Source organism: Epinephelus fuscoguttatus, linkage group LG10 (genome assembly GCF_011397635.1).
Source record: "Epinephelus fuscoguttatus linkage group LG10, E.fuscoguttatus.final_Chr_v1".
NCBI classification, from domain to species: Eukaryota; Metazoa; Chordata; class Actinopteri; order Perciformes; family Serranidae; genus Epinephelus; species Epinephelus fuscoguttatus.
The window spans coordinates 36,114,145-36,140,990 of NC_064761.1; the positions used below are offsets into that span (position 1 = coordinate 36,114,145).

General features: G+C 42.8%; 2 protein-coding genes across 3 annotated transcripts; one reads left to right on the plus strand and one right to left on the minus strand.

The window, feature by feature from the left end:
• Positions 1-730: 730 nt before the first annotated feature.
• Positions 731-7,271, plus strand: LOC125896140 (60S ribosomal protein L5). The gene is made up of 8 exons (XM_049588505.1): positions 731-856; positions 1,359-1,428; positions 1,514-1,629; positions 2,954-3,088; positions 3,218-3,420; positions 5,788-5,965; positions 6,745-6,833; positions 7,112-7,271. The coding sequence occupies exons 1-8, from the start codon at positions 854-856 to the stop codon at positions 7,209-7,211; spliced, it is 894 nt and encodes a 297-aa protein (XP_049444462.1). The 5' UTR covers positions 731-853; the 3' UTR covers positions 7,212-7,271.
• A 1,418-nt stretch (positions 7,272-8,689) lies between these two features.
• On the minus strand, positions 8,690-24,085 carry LOC125896136 (divergent protein kinase domain 1A-like). Of its 2 annotated transcripts, none has more exons than XM_049588498.1 (5): positions 23,810-24,085; positions 11,927-12,061; positions 11,677-11,784; positions 11,415-11,591; positions 8,690-9,797 (listed from the first exon to the last, which is right to left on the minus strand). In XM_049588498.1, exons 1-5 carry the CDS (start codon positions 23,861-23,863, stop codon positions 8,985-8,987), a joined length of 1,287 nt encoding a protein of 428 aa, XP_049444455.1. In that variant the 5' UTR covers positions 23,864-24,085; the 3' UTR covers positions 8,690-8,984. The 2 variants fall into 2 exon arrangements, with proteins under 2 accessions (XP_049444455.1, XP_049444456.1); XM_049588499.1 differs by lacking the exon at positions 23,810-24,085 and adding an exon at positions 12,630-12,672.
• Between the last annotated feature and the right edge of the window lie 2,761 nt (positions 24,086-26,846).

Consider the following 26,846-nt stretch of genomic DNA (forward strand, 5'->3'; position numbering starts at 1 on the left):
CTGTGGTGCATAAAGAGGCAGAGGAGGAGGGCAGAGCTGCATGTCTGTTCTTTGGGATATGTTCAACAATATTTAAAGCTTATTTGGAAGATAATTATAAGAATTATAGGGGCTATTAAAAAGAAAGAAGGAGAAGAGAATGAGGAGTGGAGGAGAACAAATTGAGAAGAGGAGAGGAGAGCAGAGCCTGATTGTTGCAACTGAACACAGGCCTACTTTGTAAAGTAGACCTATGCACCACTAAAGTGTGCACAACATGGCATTGTTTTCTTTGTTGTTGCCTGTTATAACAAAATTATAAATGTAGAATGTAAATGTGAATGTGTAGCAGCTGCTAGGTGTATGTAGTATAGATATTTAAACACCTCATTTATAAGCTTACCTCTGCTCATTTCTGTGCACAAATGTACTGTATGCACTCAGGCCTCAAACTCTAAAAACCCTTTGGTGCTGGTGGATAGAAACCTTTTGGGCAATAAATCCAATTCTGTTTCTGAGTAAATATTTTAATTAAAAAAATAGGCTATCACCACGAAACTTTACCAGGTGATTAGTTACATCAAGTTTAAATTATCTGCATTATCTAATTAAATAAGCACTACTTTGCTTATTAAATATTTAAATTTGAGCTAAAATCAAAACCTAAACGTGTATTTTGGATGTGTTATTTCCGCCCCGGGCCGACAGGGGGCAGAGTGGTGAATCCTCCGCAGCATGGCGTCTACGCACCTCATCCTGTGACACGCTATTTACGGCGCATGCGCACGGCAATCTTCCTTTTTCCAGTGCAGCGGAGTCAAGCCCCAGTCTTTGGCTCCGGGCTCCTTCATAAGGAGACGAAAAGACTGCAAAAATGGTTTGTAATCCGTCCCAATATGTGTCTCCATGCATTCCTAACACATACATGATGTGCTGTGTGCTGTCAGACATTTGAAAACATGCCGCTGATGTTCAGATGAAGATAGATTAAGTCATGCTAACGCTTACCCGGGTCTGCCTAAACGTGGCCTAATGGCTACTGTCACAAACTGGCTGCTTCCTTTTTCCTGTTGCCTGTTGTACTGTGTTATATTCCTCAGTATGCGTAAACTCGGTCCCTAAACTCACATCCCCCAAATTTCCATTTTATACAGCGTACTATTAGCCTGATTGCTCACCGTTAGCCTGATGTAGCAGTTATGCTAACTCCTCTCGTTCATTCCCATTGGCCCAGGTGGCTAATGCTAGCCGGCTCTAACGGTACCGTGTGACAGTGACAGGCTCATAACTCTGACCACAGTCACATAGTACGTGAAGTTAGCTGTTGTGACAGTGTGTGTCTGCCCCCTGATGCTAACTGTGTGCATGTCCTCCTGCAGGGTTTTGTTAAAGTGGTGAAGAACAAGGCCTACTTCAAGAGGTACCAGGTCAAATTCAGGAGGAGGAGAGGTAAGAGACCCTGTGCCAACCATCCTCCGCCAACTGTCAAAGTTCATTGTGATAGTGTTGAAGTAACTGTGTGTGTTTCTTCCAGAGGGAAAGACCGACTTCTTTGCTCGTAAGCGCCTGGTCGTACAAGATAAGAACAAGTACAACACACCCAAGTACCGCATGATTGTCCGCTTCTCCAACAGGGACATCTGCTGCCAGGTGAGCATACACTGAGATTGTTCATATCCGTTTACCGTCTTTGAACTGATGGCAATGTATGGACTGCAGTACTCCAATAGTTAGATAATTCTGTGAAAGAAATTGTAGCTGGTCTTCTCTGACAAACTGAAACACAGTCGAAGTAAATGGTCAAATTATGATGTGGCGTTTTCGAATTATTGCTGGGTGTTTTGGTCAGATCATAGAACGTATGCAAGTAGGGATGCAACCTTATGGATTTTGTCTACTGATAACCGATAATTACCTGCCTTAGATCTGAGGTTAAGTAAGATGTAGTGAGAAGATATGGCTGATTTAATGTTCCATAGCCCTGACCTAATTAAATCAAACTGACATCACTATTGCTAACACAAGAAAAACAACATGAGGCTGTGGAAAAGAGGGAGATTTTCTGGGCTATTGTCAAATGGTCTACCCATAACGCCCTGCCCTCATATGACCCCACACCACACATGTGTCATGAACATAATGCATACAAGGATGTGAAAGTGAAATGACTTTTAATCAGTAATTAGTATTAGATTTTTAGATAACGGTAAGAGAGGGAAATTATGAAGCCTGGTGTTACTGTGTAATTCTTTGTGTATCCGTTAAGTGTATAAACTATACTGCAGAGTGTAGTCTCTACTAACAGAGACAGACAGTGGTAGCTGACTCACACCCAGGTGCCGTCTTGCCGTTCCACGATAGACTGGCCTACAACTACCAAGTAGAATAGCGCTGCGATACAGATTCACCTCACCCATTATGACACGTACTCCAGACTGGTTTGCCAGGTAACGATACAAATAATCGCTAACTATAGCATCACATGGCTAGCGGTAATTAAAAAGGTTAACAACAGAGACAAGCCGCTAGATGTAAGCCGAGTCAGTCCACCAGCGCTGCGTCTAACCTGTTCGGCGGCTGGAGATCACAACCTCGGCACAGTCCTGTTGTCCTCCTCTGGAACTGTGAAAGACGTCCACACCGCGATATGTTTTGCCATCTAGACAGTGTGCTGCAGTTGTTGTTGTTCTTTGTTTATTGGCGGCTTGCAAACCAAGTTTAAAGGTACATGTACCACCACCCACTGTGTCGGGTGTGTAGATGCTGTCCCTGTTGAGTCAATGAAAACAATTGGCGCTATTTATCGGTTGTAATTTTAATTATTGGAATAATGCGTAATTATATAATGTCCCATATCATGCATCCTTATATGCAAGTTATACTGTCTTGTGTACAACAGCATCAGTTGTCTTTTACACTTCATAATTGACATGAATGTGCTATAAATTCAGTATTACTTGTGACTGTGTTACAGATCGCCTATGCCAAGATTGAGGGTGATATGATTGTGTGTGCGGCCTACTCACACGAGCTGCCAAAATATGGAGTTTCCGTGGGCCTGACAAACTACGCAGCAGCCTACTGCACTGGTCTGCTGCTGGCCCGTAGAGTACGTATGAACTTTTTTTCTTTAATCCAGGTTCAAGATGAACAAAATGTGTTTTGTAAACTTGTGGAAACAAAACAGAAGTTGGTGGCTGAACCGGATGTTGATCTTGAATTAATTATCCGTCCTCAGCTGCTGAACAAGTTTGGCCTGGACAAGGTGTATGAAGGCCAGGTGGAGGTGACAGGCGATGAGTTCAACGTGGAGAGCATTGACGGGCAGCCAGGCGCTTTCACCTGCTACCTGGACGCAGGACTTGCCAGAACCACCACAGGCAACAAGGTTTTCGGTGCCCTGAAGGGGGCTGTGGATGGAGGCCTGTCCATCCCACACAGGTAACTTATTTGTCCCACTTCCTGTCAAACATGTTGGCTTTGATAGTGTGCTTGGCAGTGCGGACTATGTGAGGAAAATAAGGTTTCATTCCAAAACGAGTTTTCTGTTATTTGGTAGGAGTGATGCCTGTTTTTAAAGTGAAATTTGGATGCAGTGTGGTGTCAGCCAGATTTAAGTCTGCAAATTTTAGAAATAGTCAGTGTTGTTCCGTAGTGCTTTGCTCTTCTGGTCAGATGTTTTTCACGGATGATACTTCGACATTAGGAAAAACACAGGTGATAGCTGTGTTCCATTTAGGACACTTTAATTGAACAGTAACACTTGTGATTTTTGTACTGCAAGTCAGATGTGTTTATGTAGACCATCTTTTGATGTTTTTCTTTTCAGTGAGTGAAATTGGTTTTGTGCTCTAATTGGCTCTCGAGCTCTTCAGTTGAAGTGTGCAGGCGACCTGTCAGAAATGGTGATGTTTGCTGTTAAAATTGTAGAGTAGTAAATGAAACGGTGCGTTTGTGCAGTCGTCTCTCAGGGAATGTAACTTCAAGGCTTGTGCTGAGACTGCTTGGTCAGATATTGAGCCATGGATGTTTCATCTTGTCTGCCAAACACTGATTTATTTTTTGATCAAATCTCTAAATACAGTAAATGGTAACAGTCTGTTGTCTCTGGGTTTCTCCCACACTCATTTCTTTGTGGTGGCCTTCCATGATGTCAGCATTTGCTGTCTCATATTGATTTTGTATTTTTGGAGCGTAACCATCAATTAGAAGCACTGTGAGTATACTTATAGCACCACACTGTCTGGGTGGCAGAGTGTACTCTGGCCACAGATGGAGCAGCAGAACACCAGTCGTTGTAAAAGTGAAAGTTAACCATTCAGTGCTCTGATTTCAGCATTGTCTGTCCTTCTTCCAACCTACTTTGAAAGAAACCAGCTGTGTTTTTATGGAACCTGCGCACCCTGCAGTCTAGTGCTGGATCTAAAAGTTTGTTTCCACTCACCTGTGTGGCAGCTTCTTGTCTAATCCATCTGATCTGAATAGCTCTGATTGATCCCACCAGAGAGCCTCCCTTATGTTCATGGACTGCAAAAACCTCAGAATTTATGAATGTGTTAACTGACCATTGTTACTGAGGCAAAGCCGATCGGACACTGCCTACCTTGGGTGAGCAGGCATCACTGTTGGGAATATGTCATGATATAGACTGTCCTGTCTGCAGAGTGTCTGAATAGGGAGGGTGTAATGTGAATGCTTCCACCACAGATAGAAAATTAATTGAGTTGTTTGTTGTGTAAAGAGGCACTTAATTTGTTTCTTCACGAGTGCCCACATCCTGTCCAGTGTGTCTTCCACTGGTGCCATTTGAAAGACTTTTATAAGTTAAATGAGATAAAAATGCAAAGCATGCTGCCTTACATGTGCAGTTCTTAATGAGTGAAATACCTGGCGTTGCACTCAAACACTGGGCACATACAGATGTGATTTGTGTACTAGGGCTGTCAACGAATATTATAAATTCGAATTTGAAAAAAAAATGGACCTTCGAATGTGAAAATTGATATTCGATTGTGGAGAAGAAAAAAAACCCACCACCGCAGCTGTCCGCAGTCGTTTATAACGTAATGTTATATGTGTTTTAATGTGTAGGTATGTAAATGTTTTCAAAGACATTTATGTTGAAATAAAAATACCTACAAGTAGTTATGTTTCCTTGTATTAATACATATACAAGTATGTTTCCTTGTATTAGTTTGCCCTCTTGTGGACATAATGCGGAAAAAAAAATATTCAAATGGTTCGAACCTATGAGTTATTTTTAGAAGGAATATTCGAACGTCATTTTTGAGCAATTTTGACAGCCCTATCGTGTACTGGCAGTACTGAGAAAGCATCAAAGAGTAAAGTTTTGTGAGGAAATGATACTGAAACATGCTTTCACTCAGTTGTGTTTCAGAGGTGAACTGAATGCCAGTTTGGTCACAAAAGATTCATATAGCAGGAGCTTGCAGTTGCTCCAACATACTGTTTCCACCTTGCATTAAAATGTGGTCTGTGCCTGAATGCAGTGTGCATTTCAGCTGCAGCATAGTGGATCTGCCCAGCCACATGTGGAGGGTTTATAGTCTCAGCCAGGTTTAGATGCTGCTTGCACAGTTTGTTTGAGTTTATTAGGAAGAAAGAAAACAGCAGCAACTGTTTGACAGTGTGCTTGAGCACAAAGAGCATGATTCGATGTGGTAATGATACAGGTATAGATTGTACATGCCATAACTCAGTACTGTTCATTGCACACTCAATTATGCCTCGATATAAAATCTGGAGGTTCCTCTTGATGATTGTTACCTGCTGTTTTTCCCCCTCCAGCACCAAGCGCTTCCCTGGGTATGATCCAGAGAGCAAGGAGTTCAACGCTGAGGTTCACCGCAAGCACATCATGGGCGTCAACGTGTCCGAGTACATGAGCTACCTGATGGAGGAGGACGAGGAAGCCTACAAGAAGCAGTTCTCGCGCTTCATCAAGAACGGCATCACCCCTGAAGTGGCAAGTCCTTTTTATGCATCCTTGAATTGTCTGTCCACTCTGTCTTGCATCAGGAGGTAGATGGCGTTCTTGAGCTTTTTTCAAGGCTTGCCCTTGTGTGAACTTAACTAGCTTGTGGTCTAAGATCTTTTTTTCCTAATCCATCTGTCAGCTATCTCATCAGTGGCAAATATCACACAGGGCAATTAGTAATTCCCTATGAGAGTGATCTCAGGGTCATGGTGCAGTGATCACATCCTTTGACTCAGGGAAATAAAAAAAGCATCAAATGATAAATTTGGTCCAATCAATGAATGTTAGAGATAATGAGTCAAATAAATCTTGGACATTAAAACGAATTTTAATTCAGTCATAGTCTCCACATAAACGGGCAGTGGCCCTGTTGTCTCAGTAATTCCTATTTATGAGTTTAAGGCCGGCTGACATCATAATCCCAATGACAGAATGAGGTTGATGTTCTCAAATGTTGCATTTGAATACTTATTCTGACAATTCTTATCCTTCCCTCGACGGGATCAGAATAGCTTTTTCCAGATTGCAAAATTGTGAACTAGATGGTGTATTAATCACTGATCGTCACAGTAATCCATGTCTCATTAATCACTTAATAAAAGGCAGATTTGCAAGATGAAACAAGATGATAATCTTCAGAATTTATCCACAAAATAGGGTTTTGTTTTATTATGCAAGGCTAGTGGGAATGTAGACTTAATGGTGCCCAGAAATCAGATGTGAAGTAAACTTTTGGACACGGCTTTGACTGGTTGTGTTTCTTTCAGATTGAGGAAATGTACAAAAAGGCTCATGCTGCCATCCGTGAGAACCCAGTCCATGAAAAGAAGCCTCCCAAAGAAGTCAAGAAGAAGAGGTAAGGACTGACTTTTTTTAGGTTTATTTTAAGGGCTCCGAATTGTTAGAAGCTGGAGTAAAATATTCACTGAGGGTGTAGGTCACATTCACGCAATCTGTGAGCTCTGACTGTTCAAAGGGAAAATGGTGACTCATGCATATGGCCTCAGTTTAACACAATTTGGAATGCAAGCTAAGCCTCTTGAGACACCTGGGTGGTTCAAAAAGACTTTCAACTCTGGTGCAATTATTCAAAGAAAACCTGCAAATGCTAAATATGCTTGTTTTGTGACCTAGGTGGAACCGTGCCAAGCTCTCTCTGGCCCAGAGGAAAGACCGCGTCGCCCAGAAGAAGGCCAGCTTCCTCCGGGCTCAGGAACAGGAGGATGCAGATTAAGGCGTCTGTCTGCTCCGTTGGAAATGAAACGATTTGTTCTAATAAATCTATTGAAAAAGAGTCAGATCCTCGTGTGCTTTTTTCACATTGCCCTGATTATATGGATCCTGCACACTCTCCCCGTGTCGTTATGGGCTTTCTTAGGGTACTCCGGCTTCCTCCCACAGTCCAAAGACATGCAGGTTAATTGGTGACTCTAAATTGGCCTTGGTGTGAATGTGATCACGTCCTGTGATAGTCTGGTGACCTGTCCAGGGTGTACCCCGCCTCTGAATTTAGTCATACAAGAGCTGCTCCTGGTGACAAAATTAAAAAAAAAAAAAAAATCTTAGTTATGTTTTAAAGGAATTTCCCCAGGATGCCTGACTGGGTGCTGGTAAAAAATTATTCACAAGATATCTTAATCCTTAAGAGAGCTCCTAAATTAAACTGGAGTAGGAAGGAAGACTCTTAAGAGAACATAGACCCCACCCACTCAACTGAGTAGGCTTGCATTTCAGGTCTGGCATACTAAAATGAATTTGCGATTTATCTGGTCCAAACGATGGACGGACCAATGAACACTGGGAGTCTAGCGATTAGCCAATCAGCGCCACGTTGACGTCAAGCTGTACACCGGTGGGTAACTGGTGAGGATAGCAACAATGGCGACCGCTACAGATCCTACAGACCACATTAACGATGCTATCAAGGTATTTTGCCACTACTCGCGTTAATGGAGGACCAAATTAAGGAAGCTGCTAAACTGGATTTAATGGCGATGCAGCTGGGCGTGCACAACGACGGAGACATTTTAAACGGGCAATGCTCACTTGTTTTTGGCACCCCCGAGGCATGGATACTAATGACGTCAGATTCTGGGTGAGTCGATCTCTACTGATTGGTTAGGGAAAAAATCAAATTCCCTCCCCCTTGTAAATCACCTTCAATGGAAGCCATGAAGGTTCTGGGAGCTTCAGTCTGACACTCAGGCTATTAAGTTTCTTAAGCAGAGGAGAAAATGGTGAAAAGACAGGTAGGGGAAATATTTGAAAAAACACCAAATGGCAGCGAGGCAATGAAATGCGTCTTCATTCATGCTACATCTTCCACCCAAGGCAGTAACAATATAACACCAGAAATGAAAGTGATCACAACACTAAGATATTTGGCACTAACAATTACAGTGCTGTCAGTCTCCTGTTGTAGTGCAGTTCACTTCATGTCCACTGGGTGTCCACATCTTCCATGCTCACAAAAGGACAACCAATCACATCTGATACAAGAATGCATCACACAGAGTTGCTCTGAGGATTTTCCTAATCACTCCTAAGCTTTGACTCCTTGCTAGAAATTTTTAGGCTTAGTTCCGACCCTTCGGAGTATCACCAGAATGTTTGTGGCTGTTCTGCAAACTGACGTACTTTACACACAGGAACGCCACTTGTCTTTTGAGGGAGTTTTTTTGTCTTTTGTTATAAATAAAGGTGCTCACAAACTACTACTGCAAAGGATTAAGTACACACTCACTATTCAGTTTGTATGGTAAGGTCAGGTTTATTGGTCTACCAATTAACCAATCAGAAAAAACTACACTTGATCATTTTGCTCCAGTATATTAAAATTTACTTATATGATTTAATATGAAAGTGACATTCCTTAACATCCGCTTCAGGATAAAACACATCACTTATACATGTAAAGATGACTATAAGGGGAATTATATACTTTTGTTTCCACAGTGAAAAGACTGGCCAGTATTTTATTTAAAAACTTGACCTTTGTGCTTATTTATTAGGAGTCTTTAGTATGAGAGATTTTCTTCCATAGCAAAGTCTTGAGGTTGTTCAGAATTAGCGAGTGCTCAATCTCCATCTGCTCTGCCGAACCTTTCAGTGCGATGCAAGCGTACAGCTGCTTCTCCAGCTCCTCCCTCACATCCGATGGGGCACCTCTCAGAATGTAGTCCTTGAGTGCCTCACAGGCTTTGGCTAAGTTCGGCCTGGTGACCTCTGTTGTGCAGCGGTGCTTGGTGAGGTCACAGGAAGTGAGGCAGTCTGTCCCATAGAGACAATCCTCGTCCACGTCGCAGCGCTGCTGCCTAACACTTTCTTGGAAGATGGCTTCGGGAACAATGTACCGTGCGTCCATCACCTTCAGGTCATGGCGGTCATTGTAGCCAAAACTGGTGGCGCTTATATCGCACATGAGGAAGCTGCCAAAAGTGCCGTGGAAAACGTCCTCAACCAGTTCCAGCAGTCCGATGGAGATCTTGGCCTTGTGTGGCCAGGATGGGGTGAACCACTGGTCCATGCTGCGCCGCAGGCCAGCAGGAATCCACAGCTCGATGATCCAGGGTAGGCTGATCCCATACAGAGGAGAATATGGCACCTTCTCCATCACATACAGGTCTCCACAGAAGCCCAGCAACCTGGGCGTGTGCTCTCTGTCTTGCAGGACTAATGCTAACAGGAATTCATTGAGCTGCAGCAAAGCCCATGTGGAGCGAGCCTCGGGCAGTGAGATATGACCGTCTTTGTTGGCATCTGTTATGGACAATACTTGAGTCGCCAGGTCTGCGAGGTTGGCCTGATCCCCCACTTTAGCCTGTGAAGACAGGAAAGTTTAGAAATAAAAACCTTTCAAGTCAAACTTGGTGTTGGATTTTAGTTCATCTAGAGTTTAACCTCTTCCACCCCACCCTCCGTACCATAGATCCTTTTTTAGGGGGGCATGGGGATATTTAGGGGGAGACAGCAGCTCAACAGTATATGCCATATAGAAGTTGTTTACATCATCTGAAAGCAGGGAACCTGAGGGTTAATTTGAGCTGCAGCTCAGCACTGTGTGAAGTTTTTCTAGTCATAAATCTATAATAAACATGCTGTTGTAGTTAAGTGCCTATTCAAACTGGAGTGTTGCAGCAATTCTTGGGTTGATACCATTTGTTATACAGATTTGGTGCTAAATGCCATCATACTCGAACACTCAAGAAGTGATAAAAATGTTCAAATTACCTTTAAAATACCACATTAAATGTCCAGTCTGTGGGAATTAGGAGCATACACTGGCAAAACGGAATAATTGTATTTTTTTTCCTTAGTGCATAATCACCTGTTGCGTTTTCATTATCCTTAGAATGAGCTGTATATCTACATAGGGAGCAGGTCCTCATCTACGAAGATTGCCATGTTGCACCACCATGTTTCTACTGTAGCCCAGAACAGACAAACCAGACATTGCCTCTAGATAGGGTCACAGTTCGCAGCCCCTCTTTGACACAAGCGTCACAAAATGATTGACTTTTCAACTTGAAACTGCTTTATTCAAAGTTTAATGGTTTAAATCACCTGGTCCTTTTGTTTTGGAGAGGAATAGACCTCTGCGGATAATTCAGCTCCCGCTAAAAACCTTCTGAACAAATAAAACTAAGGGAATTCTAACCAGAAGTTCAAACTGATTGCATTCTACAATCCTCACCACCAGATGCCACTAAATCCCCCTAAATCTCACACACTGGAACTTTCAAGACACCAAGACCTTGAAGAACACCACAGAAAAATCCATGCTCTGATTTGGTATCATAAACCTTTGACATTTTTTTTTGGTAGGAATTGCATTTTTCAGCAATCAGATGGTGAGCCATAACACACATGAAAGCCGTACATCATCTGAATGACCAAGGTCACTGTATGTCATTTATACAGTGATGTCCTTTTCCAAAAAGAGGTCTCACTACAATTAAATGGCTACTATGGGGATTAACATCATCACACATGAATAAAATTAGGCTCATTGGATCCACAAGAGTCTCAGCTTTCCAGTCATACCCAATGTATGCAATTCTACCACTGCTAAGGGATCCAAGTATGCAGAAATATTCAAATACTATGGGCAGAAATAACAAACTTATTCTGCTTTGACTAGCATAAAAGTGGACATGTCTGTAAAGTGAGACTTACAGGTATCCATAGGACCCATTTTTATTTAGATATCCTGAAGTGAGAGTTCAAAGGAGCCCTGTGAAAATGGCCATGCCAGTTCTTCCCTGGCCAAACTTTGGCCTAACATTGGAGTGTTATTTAACCCTCTTCCTCTACTTTCATATATCTTCATTCTAGCTTTAAAACTCAGCCTGCTACAACCTCTGAAAGACAGTAATGTTGGCAGAGGATGCTGACATGACATCCCTGCAGAGTGGAAGAGGTTTGAAGGCTTCATGACCTTTAAGTGGTTGAGGATCATCTCTCTGAACTTTTCCACAGAGGTCCCCTTGGTGGGCTTGTTGAAGGCTGCAGCCTCCTTCCTGGGCTCCATCTCACTTCCCAAATCATAATGAGGAGCCTCCTCCATCTGGCACTTAATGACTCCCTCCAGGTCTCCCCAGCTCCCAGAGTACACCTGAAATACACAGGGTAGGCCTGAGGTGCAGCTGGATTAACAACAAGCAGACTGGAGAGGAGTGTTGGACTGAAAAAACACTGACCTGGCTGTTGGGCTTGGCAGTGAAGCACTTCCCCAGGTAGAGTGTGTCTTTCTCACATAGGCTGCTGCAGGCTGAGCCGTCGATGACCCCCTTTCTGTATTTGTCACACTGAAAAATACAATGGAAATATGGGTGAACTGCATCGAGGACAACTGGAGAAAAATCATTACCAGGAGTGAAGAATATAGGATGTATGTAGGACAATGTCTGGGTTGGTCGATGCAAATGAAATGAGAAATAAAATACTCACTATTGAATTTTTGCAGTCGTGCCCACGACACAGCTCCGTGTAAGCCGAGTACTCGACATAAACTATCCAGCTCCCCACAAACACAGCCAGCCAGGAGAAGAACAGGTACTTCATGTGCAGGTAGGAAAATTTAGCCTGTTGGAAACAAATTTATACAAAGATTTTTTTTTTTATCATTTTTTAGAAAATAAAAGCTTGCAAATGAGATAAAAACTGTTCGAGATTCAATACGCTCACATATTAAGGCGCGGCGGTATATTGAAAACTGCATCTGATTCTTAGTCATTAAATTATCTGCAGTCAGTGTGGATGTTTCAATGCATTAAGCTGGCCAGGGTGATCTGAGGCCAGCCAGGATTTTTCAGATGACATATATCATAATGGAGATTAATGAGAGGATGAGAGTCATGCTTGTTTTTTATCAGTCCCTTCTTTCATGTGGAGAGCACACAGTGCGCCCTTACCATGAAAATTGCTTTTTTAAAAAATCACAAAGCAGTGACCTTTGCGTTACCCGAAATAGAAGCAACAGAGTGTAACCTAGTGTTTCCCATACTTTGATTTATTTAATCTTATATCACTGTAGAGCTTTCTCTCTGTTTATCAGACCACGAGTGATGCCGGATTTCCACTGGATGCGCGTCCGTTGCGGAACGGCAGCGCTGGTTATCCGCTGCGTCCTCCGCCGTCCGTCAATACCCACCGACTGCGTTTGCTGTGCGGAGCAGTGCAGCTCCGCCGGAAGACATCTCGGTGCACTGCCATGATTAATATCTCCTCGTCCATGGTGTTCACGGGGTGAAATAACGTCTGAAAACCTCTGACCTGTTGACTTCAGGCCTGCCTCTGCCCATTATGTAGTTTTTAAGGTGTACTTCCTGCCCCGCACGATCTGCTCTGTGCTGAATTGCTGCGTTGTGCTTCGGCATCCGGCAAAAATAGAAGTCCTGCGTATCTGTTGCGGAGGGCTCCGGAGTGCCGGAGCTGAGACAGAGCCGGAACGCAGCACAGCTGCAGCCGGTGGAAACACACACATTGACTAGAATGAAATCCTATCGGCTCCGCTGCTGTGCCGGAGCTGAGATGCAACCAACACGCATCTGGTGGAAACTGGCCTTGAGACATGAGACGCTTTGCTCCTCGCCTCTGTGGACTTCTTCCCCACGAGGAGAGCAGGCAGCTGCTCAAACTGGGCCAGCGTAAAGCCCCCAGTGCCAGGTGTCACATCAGGACTGTGGCCAGTGGCAGCAGCAGCAGGTCTAACCTGTGTAATGGCAGCAACAGAAAGTTTGCTGATCCAGCAGGGAGTCTGTTCTGTCCGGTCCCCTGGAGATCCCCTCTTGACCTGCTGCCGAGGTGGTGTGTAGCAGCGGGGAATGAGGCGGAGGACACACTGTGATTCAAGGTACTAGCTAACATTAGCTACATACACATGAACTTGAAGTCGCAGCCGTGAACATTTGACTCAGTTAGGCTAAACTGTTAGCTATACTTTCTCTCCATCTTTGAACTTAACCGATACTGACACCTATTTTTATTGCGTTTACTGTCGGACTCTGTTTTTGATAAGTTTGTCTTCTTTTTTGGGTTGCATGGCAGTGTCCACGGTTGTTGCCAAGTGCTAAACAGCAACTTTCCCTGTGGGATTCTTTGCGATAGAGTTTCCCAGGAATGAGTCCTCAAGCCCAGAAATGAGTTAGCATGTTACCACTCACGGTTCCCCTCGTCTGAATGTCTATGGGTTTTTGGTTAGATGCCTTAAATAAGGTCTGTGGTCACCACTATCTTAAGAGACTTTTACCTTTTGTTCTACAACATAAAATAGGTCAGTAAATACCCCACTCATGAACTTTGAAGCTTCTATGTGTCTCAACAATAGCGGTTGCTAACAAGTGGCTAAATGAGACTACAAAACTTCATCATGCCCTGCGGTAGGGACGATGTTAAGACATGCATCTGTAGTGGAGTTCATGTATAGCCTAATGTTAGCTTTTTACTTCTGGCGCTTGCATTTAGGCTTCAAAAATCTTAAAGGTGATGTCAGTTTATGAGGATTGCAGGATGGAGGAGGATGCAATAATCCAAAATAAAAAAACAATCCCATTGACTTTTTAATGAGGGAACCATGGAAATGCTAACTTCTGCTTGGGCCTACAGAAAAACTTCATCCCTGGGGCACTCTATTGAATCCGGCTTTCACCATCTGAAGGGACTTGCTTGCACATCTGCATTTGTAAAGCAGCCAATAGAAACGTCCTCTCTCTAAAATGACCTGTGATTGGCCAAAGTCTCCTGAACAACATTTCCTAAAGCCTGAAAACAGATCCAAGAGGAGATTTCTCTCAGACCACTTGAATTACAATATGCTCAAAGGTTAATGATGGGATTTTTGACCAGGGGTGCCAAAATTAAACTGCCTACCCCACCTTTAAAATCAGCCTGAAAAAGAAACATATCAGAACAGCTCCGTGCTGCTAATAACACTGTAAATTCTCTGTTGCTGATATGATGATGAAATGTGACATCAAAGGAGACAGCATTAAACTAATGAAGCTCAGGGTAAGTTCAATCAGGAAGACTGTCTATGTGCTCATCCATTTACAGTTCTCTCCCTCCCACTCTCACTGCTTCTTCAAATCAGCTGACTATGAGTGTTCACTCTTCTAGTTATCTAATCAAACTTTGCCACGATCTCTATCAGCCAATCAGGATGCTGCTGTAAAATTTTAAATCTGCTCTCTCCTCTGCTGCTGTCAGCTGTCATTTTATCCAAAATTGTCGTGCCCTCCTCCAGCTATCGTATCTGGAGTCCAGGTCGAGCTCGATAAAGGCCTATTCCTCTACTCATCCAGAACATCAGCACTTCTCCATCTTCTTCTCATCTCATCTTCACCACCTCTTTCTCCTGCTGAACTGGCTGAAAATACACTTTTTATAGACGACTTGAAAAGAGTAGCACTTTTCTCTCTTATCTCTGTGGAGCCAGCATCTATGGATCATTATTCATGAAACGAAACATACTGCATGTGCTCAGCATGTGGTCTGTCAGCTGTACAAAAATATTTAAATAAAATGTAGAAACTACAATGTAAAAGTCAATATGGCAGTCTTTTAATTAATGTTTACGCTAAAGTAATTTGGCCTCTGTGAGGGAACAGGCCAGTTAGTGGAATACAAATGAGCTCCAAACTGAGTCATATCATCATTAATGAAATTGCTTCTAAATAGGTGCTCGGTAATTAACAGTAAATGCTGTTTGTGGTCTGGCACAGCAGCACTGGAACATTTAGAGCGACTCCAGGCTCATTACCTCGTCTTTTGATTTTCTTTCTAATACCCCAGCTGATAAATACAGTCTGCTTGGATCAATAATGGCATTCTTCCAACTGGAAAACATTAGTGGGAGGAAAAAATGACAGAGTTTTTAGCAGTCCTACTATTAATGGTTCTTGCACTCTGTGCCTGACAGTGATGGACTCCCCCTGCTTCCACCCTCTGCCCCCTTTCAGTTCCAATTTTATTTATTGCCATGAGTCTCTCTATCTCCCTCCCCCTTCTACTTTTTCTTTCTGTCACACTCTGTGCTTCATCTTCCTCTGGGATCTGTCTGACCCAACTTTACAGTTTAACAGAAAATAGCTTGTCGGTCACTCTGCTCTTTTCCCATACGCCCAACCTGATTTTTAAAAAAGCAAACTTGGAGGCACAAGACGTGAGCTTTATTTCCAGTATTGACAAAGACATTATATTTATATCTGTCTCTAAATGGATCTTCCATCCATTTCCTGCTTTTGACACCACAGATAATGAAGATATCAAGCTTTCAGACGGACTATATGTCACTCTGTAATCTAATTTCTCTCCATGCAGTGGCCTTTCTTCTCATGTTCATCTATATTATCATCTTGTCTTGATGGAAAAGTACGTCTGTATTTTCCTATCACTGTCACCAGAGCAGAAGCTGCCATTAACTGATTTTTGGCCACTTTGGTGAAGCACCCCAAACTGTCAGCACAACTTCAACATATATGTTTACATGCACAAAATGTTCCAGTGATTGCCCTTATTCAGAAAAAGACAATATTCATGCTAAGCTGCTTATATGGCTGATAAAAATAATATTTCTTATATTCCTATTTACTTGCCTGATATCATACAGGTTTGATAACTCTGATAAGCAGTCACTAAAGACCAGTGTACCGCCTGAATGGGTCTACACCATTAGAACACCAATGTATGCTTGTGGCGTGCTAAATAGGCGAGTCTGGACACCATGTGACAGTTGCTGTAGCCGGCAGATAAGCCAGAATGGTGTATACGTCACCACGTCCACATGGCCAAAACAAGTCAAGGGAGACTGAAAAGACAGAGAACTGATGAATGTTGTTCAGACTTACATACTCCGATTAATGTGTGCTAAAATGCTCATCACGTCAAAATATGTATAAGTGGAACAGCTAGGTCTACATTTGCATTTTGGGCATGCATCTCTACTCCAACCTTGCTGGACTGTTGGCTGCTTGATTTGTGCACAATGAACAGAGCTGACCATAAACAAGCGGGAGGCTGTGTGTCACAAACTGCAGTAAAAAACCAAGTTGACACACATATTTCGAATGCACTGCATGTATGTCCAAAGAATGCTCCTAAAACCTGACTAATGTCACCATATCCCACATCTTACTCTGAAATGCTACATTCAGAAAAAGGCGTAATTCAAAATATCCAAAGAGTATGCTGTTTGTATGACCATATAATCATATTCAGAATAATAGTGGAACATTAGTGTGCATGTTAGTGTGTCATGTTTCCCGTCTCCTTTTACTTCTGTTTTAGTCCCTACCAACTTCTAAAGTATCTGTTCCTTTACTCTGCGCTCACCAGCTCGTCTCTCACTGTTTGTCCGCTGTTTGGGGCTGAGCAGGTCGTGTACAGTGGGTTTATCAGAGCGCTTTTACTGGAAACAGCTGCCTGCTGTGGCTGGAAACACTGATGAGAGCAGTGAGACTGAATCAAAACAGTAAAGTAAGTAGATTATATGATAGGTATGATAAATAAAAATATTAGAAACATAGAACACCAATATTTTCTCTTCTTCTGAGCTGCGATATGACACACTCTTTTCACATTTCACTTAATAACTAACAATATCTTTTATTTATTTAATAAAATATTGATTAGTGCAGCTTTTAATTGAACTGTTTGGAGCAATATAAAGAAGTTAAATTTTGTATTTCTTCACTGGCATTATATTCTGGCAGAGTGGAGAAGGCTGTGAAACAATATTTAAAGAAAAACAAATTCAGGTCAATTAAGAAAAAAAATATGAAAAATATAATCATCAGAACATTTCACAGGTTCTCTCTAGGTGCACTGGGGTGACTTCAATCTCCTTGTTACACCCCAGCCTTCGGCGGCCCTATGGGACGAACAAAACTCCACCACAGACCCAAAATAACCACACAAGACATCTTTAAAACGCTAAAATCCATGGGATGTGTTAGCAAATAAAACAAGCAAGCAAACAAGACAACAAAAATCCCAGGCTGAGAGGCAGCAGGACCAGTTGTCTCCACACAAGATGTCTCTCTCCTCTTAAGCACCTCCTCCATCCCAGGTGCGATGCACCTCATTAAGCAATGCAGCACACATGGGCCTATCTACAGTGGATATAAAAGGGTCAGTAGCACAGAGCACATGCAGCTGTAACACTCCATACACCTCCTGTGTGTTTTCTGTCTACAAAATCAAGTGTGTTGTGTCACAGTCTCCTCAACATGTTTTAAAGGTCCAGTGTGTAGGGTGTAGAAGCATCTGGTGGCAAGTACTGGTATAAAATATTTTATTTTCATTCATGCATAATCACCTGAAAATAAGAATCGTTGTGTTTTTGTCACCTTAGAATGACCCACTTGTCTGAATATCTACATGCATTCTTTTCCAAGGAGTCCATCAAGTTGTTCTACAGTGGCCCAGAATGAAAAAAAGGCTGGCTATAGACAGGACCATTCATGTTTTGCATCAGTCATCGTAGCTCTCATCCACACTTGGCACATGGGAAACGGTTCAGTGCTTCAATCTCACCACTACATATCACTAAATCCTACACACTGGAGCTTTAAATCACTTCCTGACTGCTGACCCACTGACAGATGTCGATATCATGTACGTACAAATCATCTTACGAACACCCTGCAGAAACAGTAAACGCTCCAATTATCAACGACAAGCTATTTAACTCGTGCTATTTAAATATGATTTCTGCTGCTTTATCTATCGATTGGTTTACTTAAAAATCTGACCGTGCAGGCCCACGGCAAATGCAACAGCACTGACCACACAAGTAAGTGCTGCCAGTACCTCCTATTGATTTTCACGTAGGTGAAATGCATCAACAGCAAAAGCATTATGGAAATAACACTCTACGGGGGGAAACAAATGTATGGCTGGCCTCTTTCTAATCGATGCTTTGTGGCTTTCATTTCAACTCTACCCGATGCATTTCTATCTCTGGGATTATGTATTGACCCTTTGTGAAGGGAGAGAGTTACACAAACACGGCTAATGAGGTGATATTGATTGTGGCTGCTGTGACAGCTATTAATTAGAGACTGACTGGGAACTGTGGCCATGTGCTGAGGTGGGCGGAAAGAAACGGTCTGCCTTGATCTGGTTGAGCTCCTTCCTCTACAGCCACCCACGGCCCTGTGTGCTTAGGAAGCCTGTGTGCTCAAACCGTTTTAACCCCTGAAATGACACAAAGAATGAATACTGTACGTTATAAAGTGCTCGCTGCTGTTGATCCACTGAAGCAGAGACGAGATTAAAGCTGATCAAGAGCAGCACATCACTGTTCTGACACTTGGTTTTTGCAGCCTGCACACTATTCATCCATTATGTATGATTATAAAGCTATCCCTCAGCGGTTGCCGGTTAATGGGCTGCTGTGCAGAGCCGAGAAAGACATGAAAACAGAGAAACAAAAGATGGACGGGGCAGGAGGAGTGAATAACAGGATATATTCATGAAAGGTTTGCCTGACATCACTGACAAATATAAAAGCCATACAGTATGTGCATAAAATGTTGAAGTCTGGGACCGCCACGGAGAGTTAGCAGTCCAGCATGTCTCTCCACTTGTCAGAGACTCTCTGAAGGAATAAAAGGATGCCACACTGTCTGCACAGACACTACAAAGATCTGACTCATCACAGTCCAGACAGCAGGCAACCCCCCACCACCACCACCACCACCACCACAAACTCCACCCCCCAAACACACACACACACATACACACACAAAGCACGCATTTCCATGCTGACTCAATACTGCGACATTAACACATGTGAACTTTATTAGCAGTTGTTCTGTCTGTCATGACGCTGTGAATCCAACAAAGTAACATCCAGAACATCGTGCACACACTCCATAAATGCAGTCACATGTTATTCCTGCATGGACTGCAGCTTCCTGTCAGGGGAAACCCCCTCCCATATCTGAACCAACAAGTGCAATGTGCAAAAATATCCCAGAAGAATTATCTCCAACATACATTTGGTCTGATTCAACATCAGCTCAGTTTATAGATAATGGAAGATATTTATAAATCCTAATAAATCAATACTGAAATCAGTCAAATTGGCTGTTTACCAGATGTTCATTTTCCAAACTAACTTATCTCTCCATCTCTTGTATTGCTGCATGTGATGCGGAAAACATGCCAGTGTTTTTGTTGCATTAATATGCAGAAGAGGCTGTAAGAAGGCCAACAAAATGTCAACCACTGTCTGCAGCTTATTTATGACCTGGTATTAAAGTTTACTGGCTGTGCACACGCCTAAGGAGAATGTATGCTTGACATCATCACAACTTCTGAATTAGCCCTGATGAAATGCTCCATTTTGGCAAGTTTGACATCTCTATTTTAGCTAGTATACATAACTGTTGCAGTAAAAAAAAGATGTAACAATCCCTGTTAATCATATGTTACGTTTAATGTAAAATATAGAAGATTACCATATAATTTCCAATTCATGACATGAATGCAGCACATCCGTGAAACAACACTACAACAAAGAGCCTTTAAATAGAAATGGAAATGATACAAAACTAATGTTCACACAGTTTGTGAAGTTGTTGAAAAATTCACTTGCACTCAAAAAGGTACATTTTCAGAATGAGCCAAGCTCTTAAATGGGCAGCGTGAAGGATTAAGGGCCAGTCCTAATACTCTTTGTGTGTAGGGGTAGGGGGCATAACGAGGGGTAGTGGGTATGAAACTAGCCCTTTGGAGCGAGGGATTTCAGATGCCAGCGAGGGGTAGACGTCGCCATGGCTACCACCGAGCAAGAGATGGGGAAAAAAGTTCATACATAGCTAACGTTACCTTCGTCGGGTTGCTTGTTAGCTAGCTAGCTAGCTCGCACTATGTGCCGTCTGTCCTCTGTCCTGTTATGCAAAATTGTCTGATTTTTCACATTACGATAACATGCCAGCTAGTATAACTATGCTGCCTCGTAATGTTAGCTGGTTAACTAGCTAGCAGAAGTCCCCTGTCATCTGTCGTTCATCAAACGAAGCATGATGAATACAGCAAACACGATCGGTAGGATGAACTCAAGTGGAGACTCCATTGTAGATGCCTGTTGGAAATGTAGATGTCTCGCGGCTTCCTGTTAAAATTAGTTATGTATGCGTGAATGTAACCGGCGCGGTGACGTAGTGAGTGGTGTCCCAATTCCTTGGGAAAGATTTAAACCCCGACCCCAAGGGGTAGTGGGCAAGGGCTAAGGGGTAGGGGACAAGGGGGGGTTATTGGGATTGGGCCTAAGAGCCATCTAGTGGTGAGGATTGTAGATTGCAATCAGCTGAAACTTTTCCCAGTGAGAATTTCTTCAGTGTTCATTGTTCTGGACATTTTTACCGCGAGCCAAATTATCTGTAGAGGTTTTGTTCCTCTCCAAAACACTGTCCAGATGATAAAAATTGGTAAAAACACTGAAAGCTAACTACAGTGGCCAAAACAAAAATGTGAATGGCTCTGTCTCATCTCAGTGTACTAAATATCTTTTCCTACACTGACATTTTACCAAAATTAACAATATAAAAACAATTTAAAAAATAGTAAAAACTAAATTGGTGCATGCGCGACTCGCATCCATGGTTAAAACTCAGATTGTGACACAAAACTCAGATCATGACATGTGGTTTGTCCAAGTGGTGTAGTCGTAGGTAGCTGTCCAAGATGGCGGACCTTTCTACATATGCGCAACTCACATCGACACACGTCATGTATTGACACAGACCCTCAGTTAGTGTGCCAGGCTCTGAAGCCAATTTTCGTGGTGGCCAAACAGTGGTACTGCAATTTCCGAAGTCCGTCAGGTGATGCCACTGGGCCCAAAAAGACTTTTTCCCACAGACTTACATTGGGAAAGAGATGTCTGTAAATCGACACAAGTCTCACAAGTCCTCAAAATCCGGCACTTGGGTAGTGACTTGAGATGTCAGAAACCAACGATAAAAGGTGTCTTTTAACGTCAGCATGAACCACAGCCAGCTGCCGTTGTAGTTTAAGGGCATCCAGCGATGCGGCGGGACAAGTATAAAAGTTAAGGTGGTGAATGTCCAACAAACACGACTTTCAGCCGAGAGAGCAGTGTTCGCGCCCCGCAAGATTCTAGAGCAAAACCATGTTCTTTTTTCCTAAACCTAACCACGTGTTTTTGTTGTTGAAGGAACTATTTTTTTAATTTACAGTGTTGTAGTAATGTAATGCATTTATTTTCAAAAAGACTGTATGTAAACGGTAAATTTCCTGTGAAAACGTAAGTGTATCTTGAAAGAAGACAATGCATGTAACAGGCTGAACTTGACACGGTGTCCCAAAACATCAGCAACCAATGCATCTAGGGTACCTTGCATGTCGTATCTGGACGTGGAAAGTCCATGACCAAGTACATCAATATGTGATGATGTCAGAGTGAGAATGTGTCGGTAAATCAGTGGATACATTTTTTTGAGCATCACAGTCCCCATGAAATGTCTCGTTTTAATATCAAGATTCAATCCATGTGGTCCGATAACATTTGGTTAGTTTAGAAGAGCCACAAGATTAAATCATTTTATTCCCATTGAAGTTAGAGGAGCACGAAGACAGAGGTAGTCTGTCACGCGCTTACTCTATGAGCCCAATTAGTTATTTTTTGTATTAACTGCCACTGAGCAACTCTCATAGGTAGGGTCCCACCTTCAATGCTGTCTCCAAGTCTCTTAAAACATCCATGATGAGGACCCACTCAATATAAACAGCTCATACTACGCTAACAACAACATGACAAATCTTATTTTCAGGTAATTATACACAAAAGATAACTTACTTATTATATTTCATTCCAATTCTGGACCCTTAAATATGTTATCTTACATGTAAAATACAGAAAATTACCAAATAAAATGTAATCTAAAACATAAATACAACACATCTGTGGAAAAACTACAAAGAGCCTGTCAATAGAAATGGAAATGATAAAAAACTAATGTTAACGTGGCTTGGCAGTCAACTGTAATTTCAATTGGCACTACATGCTTTTAAACACTTAACCACTAACTTGTGTGCGTGAACTCTGCAGCAGGACATGAATACTATGAGACAAAATCATCTCTTTATTGCCTGTGAATGGAAATAAGCATGAGTAGGAGAATTGTGCTCAGTCTTTTTGTAATATCCACACTCGATTGAAAAACAAAATCTGCACAGGAACTAGACTACGTTTCCAGTTTATACAGGACTTGTCAGTTTTTGTATTCCAGTGGAAATAGCTTCTCTCAGAGGATCGCTGAATGACACTTCTTAAGTTGTCACTGGAAGGCTGAGGTGGCCTAGAAAACTGAGCGATGCTGGTGGCTGTCCCTGGAGACTGGCTGTTTCTCCCTCCATTCACTGCACTTGACAGTTTTTGTCTCCAACATGCAAGGACACGAAGGTAACACACGGCAGCAGCTGAGACGCAACTGTCTGACTGAAATTAGTGAAGCAAATGGCCGTGGCTGAGCGTCTCAAAAATAGATGCAACTGGCAAAATATCCAGTCATAACAGTGTGACGGTGCAGGGAGGCACTTTTAGCACTTCAGTCAGCCAGAAAATGTCTTCAAGTGGACTTTCTATTAATGATCTGACTCTGTGGATCATAAATGTGGGTTCCTCAGACCTCCACATGTCCTTGAGGGGCTTCCCTGGCAGAGTTTAATTTTACTTATGAGGAATGCCACTGTGGACTTCACCTAATTCCACTCACATCAAACTGTTACATAATGTTCCTCAACATCCTCCAGATGAGGATAAGCAGGGCAGCAGCGTGCCAAACACAGGTCTGTGATTTAATATTCGTTTGCATGGCAGGAAACATTTGGTGATGCTTAATTTAAGTGAATAAAGGCAAAGCATTTCTTGCTCTGTGGTGACCCCAAAACATCACAGAACTATGCAAACAGCAGATGAGTTATATAATGTGGGATGATAATAAAGTTTTGCACATTCAGAAACAGCCTCTTTTGAATGTATGACTGTACCAGATAGATGTAGCCTATCATGGACGTGGTTGCTACAGCAACGGGGATCAGGAGGATGGTTGATTCCCGTCGAGCCGTCGAGCATCAAGTGACTTTATAATCACCTACACAGCCATGCCTGCAAATTACCACCAATCCATGTGCAATATGAAGGTCATATGGTAAAGTGGAAAAAAAGGCTGTAACAGTGATCAGACGCGTCGTCTCTTATATCTGCCGGTACCATCTGAGTGTACACAGATAAACATGCACAGAGCCGGTGTAGATTCCCAGTTGGACAGCAGCGTGCAGAGGGATTTCCCAGAAGCTTACCTGGATGTACAGAGGCTTTCTGAAGAACCCCCATGGAAACAGACCTCTTGCCATGGCAAATGAAGAACATCTCACAAAAGCTGTTGAAGGGAGAAATTCGGCGCACACTTCACACGGTGTCGGGCAACGCCTATAGGACTGACCCTGGAAATGTTCCAGATGTAAAACATGACTGTTTCTGTCGGCGGCAGCGCCGTGAATGTGCGTCTGGATGCGGCGAGGCGGCAGACTGAGCTGCGCCCGTCGACTGCAGCGGAGTGAGGCTCATATTGGCCATGAGCACTTGTGGGGCGTTTTGACCAATTACAGAGAGGAGGATGGGTGACAGTTTGTAACCTTCTGTGGTTCATGGAAAATATAGCTTACATGCAGACTGCAAAGGGTTCTCTAACAACAGTCCTGAGCCTTTAGTGGAAGTCTTTTTCATAACCGCCCCACTTTGTCTGTTTTTGGTTGTGTTATTTAAGATTCTATGCGTAAAAGCGCGCAAAAACCACCTGTGCTTGTTGTTTATTTTATAATATGTGAGAACATATCTTTTTGTGTGTGTGTGTATGTACGAGACAAAGATTTCACATGTAAATTTAACACGTGCATCCAACCAGTATGACACACAGGAAATGTGCATTTATTGCATTCAAGTTACTGCATCCGAAATTATTTATGACATCCTAATAATGTTCACAAATTCACCTGCTGCACCAGGGGCGTAGCACAAACGTCTGGACCCCTGTCCATAGGCACTCTCTATGGGCCCCTCCCACCACCCACAGTTATTCATTGTACATGCTGTTCTCACTAGCCCTTTTTAAATAGGAATTGTGCAAATTTGCAGGAAAGCCCAATCAGTCTTCTTTCAGCATTGGCACTATAAAAACAAAATCGGGGAGTGCGGCAAAATGCCTCCTTCCTACTTTTGTTTACAGAATGCGCCTTTTTCGGGGCAATGGGGGGCGAGAGCAAGTAACAAAACGTGTAGCTCAGCGTGTGACGTAAACAGTGACGTGGGAGGGAAGCCGTGGCTGGTCAGTCCTTCGGCGATTCTCTCATAAGTCGGCCCGTTCTTCACCATCCCTGTCAATTGACGATTAATGGCCTCTTTGTTTGCAAGGGCAAGGAGGGCGCGCAATTCCTTGTCTCTCCAGTTGCTCATCTTTACAGTGTCCATCAGGTTTGCGTTTCCCTCTTGCTACTAGCTGCTCACTAATTCCTGCTATCAGCTGTTTCCTGTTTATCCACCGCCAGCGGGTCACACGTGCGGCGTCATCAACAGCTCCTCCCACAAGTCTTCAACAGCCCCTCCCATTGCGGAAGGCCGCCTCGGTCTGTTTAAACTAAAAGGGTTCCGCCAATATGACTACCCTACGAGGTGGAAAATTGGGCACCTTGGATCAACTCACCAATCCGGCTCTGTGTGTCTAAACGCTTGCAGCTTGCCGGCAAAACGGCCCAACATTCGCGGAAAATCCGGCAGTGTAAAAGATTTTCATATGTTTTCCTACGAAAAGCAATGCACCAAAATTCCTACATATCACATCTATTTTGAAAGGCAGTGATCATGTGACCAATACGTTGAGTGCAGTACGAAGGGAAGCAGTCCTGAGCGCTTGTAAGGAGGCAGGTTGGGGTGGTGGATGGATCACAAAAAACTAGACTTTCACTTGGGACCTTCCCCTAAATTGCGTGTTCAGTTGTGTGTTAACGTTGAGTAATTTTAAGGTTCGTCCTCACCATGTTTCTTTTCCTAAACCTAACCACAGTAACCTTACTTTAATTATGCAACTGTACGTTAAGGACGTAATGTCATTCGAGGGGTGCAAATTCGTAGGATATTGTGCAAACTGTTCTATGAGAATATGTTGCATTCTAGTATTTTGTTGACTCTCCCCATATCAGAGGAGAGTCAACAAACATCGAGCTGTTTCCCTGGCTGTAATTTTTTGTAGCCTACTATTCACAACCTCTTTAGCATCATTTCCAGGTTGTCATATACCAATGCTTTGTCATGCCTCTCAGGGTCTGATATTGCCACCCAGGGCATCCTTTGGCGTCTCTATGTGATGCACAGCTGAAACACATTGCATAAGTAATGTTGTGAAATAGTGTAAGTGCGAGGTTTACGCAACAAAAATACTTGGTTAGCTTCAGAAAGCTCATATTTTGGGTTCAAATAAGTTTTGTGATGTAGACATGAGTGACGTCAGCGCTGCGACTGTACGTAAATTACGTTACATTAAAACTACACTGACAATTGGTTCCACACAGGACATGAACTGTGGTCTCCTTGGTTGAAGTCAGTGTTTGTTTGCAGACTTTCTTGCTCTTTATACTACGTCAGCTGCTCTCAGCACCAAGTATCGCCATGGATTGGTGTACATTAGAGCTAGCTGAAAGCCTCTTGAAGCAGGTTACCAGCTAGCCATGACCCTTTAACGTTTGGCCCTGATACATTTTAAAACAAATGGCCGACTTAGGGTAACGTTACCCTAACTCCCTGGAAAACTGGCGTCAGGAAACGCCTTGCTGGTTTGAAAAACTAATGCACAAGAAACCAAAAGTCATTTCAGGCAGTCTCTCTCTGCGACACAGATCTCTTGAGGCGTTCTTTGGGGAGAAGTGTCACAGCTTAGAGGGAAGCTTGTGTCAGGAGGAGGAATGAGAATGAGATGCTGTCAGCTTCACAGTGGGGATCGTGAATCATGTCATCCTTGTTTTGATTTGTACGTCATGATTCATTATATTGTATAGGGTTTAGCTTATACATCTATACATGACCCACAATATACAACACATGAGAAAAAGACAACATACTACACAGCTTGATCACAGTTCTGATTTATCTGTACATCTGTACTAATGCATGTATTTTCTTCTGTCACTGAGTCATAGCAGTGGGGGAGCAGAGGGAACAGGTGCAGAGCATCCTCCTCTTTATGTGCTCAGATGACAGATTTGCATATTAACGATCTTGTTAATATGAAATACACATATATATATATTGCTTGTTTTATGTATAAAGGTTTTCACGGGATTGCCC

Excerpts from the sequence above, each read along its gene's own strand:
- LOC125896136 (XM_049588498.1), bottom strand. The coding sequence starts at position 23,863 with ATGGCAAGAGGTCTGTTTCCATGGGGGTTCTTCAGAAAGCCTCTGTAC. Across the intron at positions 12,062-23,809 it reads GAAAGCCTCTGTACATCCAG|GCTAAATTTTCCTACCTGCA; the intron begins GTAAGCTTCTGG and ends TGTTTCCAACAG. Across the intron at positions 11,785-11,926 it reads ACGACTGCAAAAATTCAATA|TGTGACAAATACAGAAAGGG; the intron begins GTGAGTATTTTA and ends TGTATTTTTCAG.
- LOC125896140 (XM_049588505.1), top strand. Across the intron at positions 1,630-2,953 it reads ACAGGGACATCTGCTGCCAG|ATCGCCTATGCCAAGATTGA; the intron begins GTGAGCATACAC and ends ACTGTGTTACAG. Across the intron at positions 6,834-7,111 it reads AAAGAAGTCAAGAAGAAGAG|GTGGAACCGTGCCAAGCTCT; the intron begins GTAAGGACTGAC and ends TTTGTGACCTAG.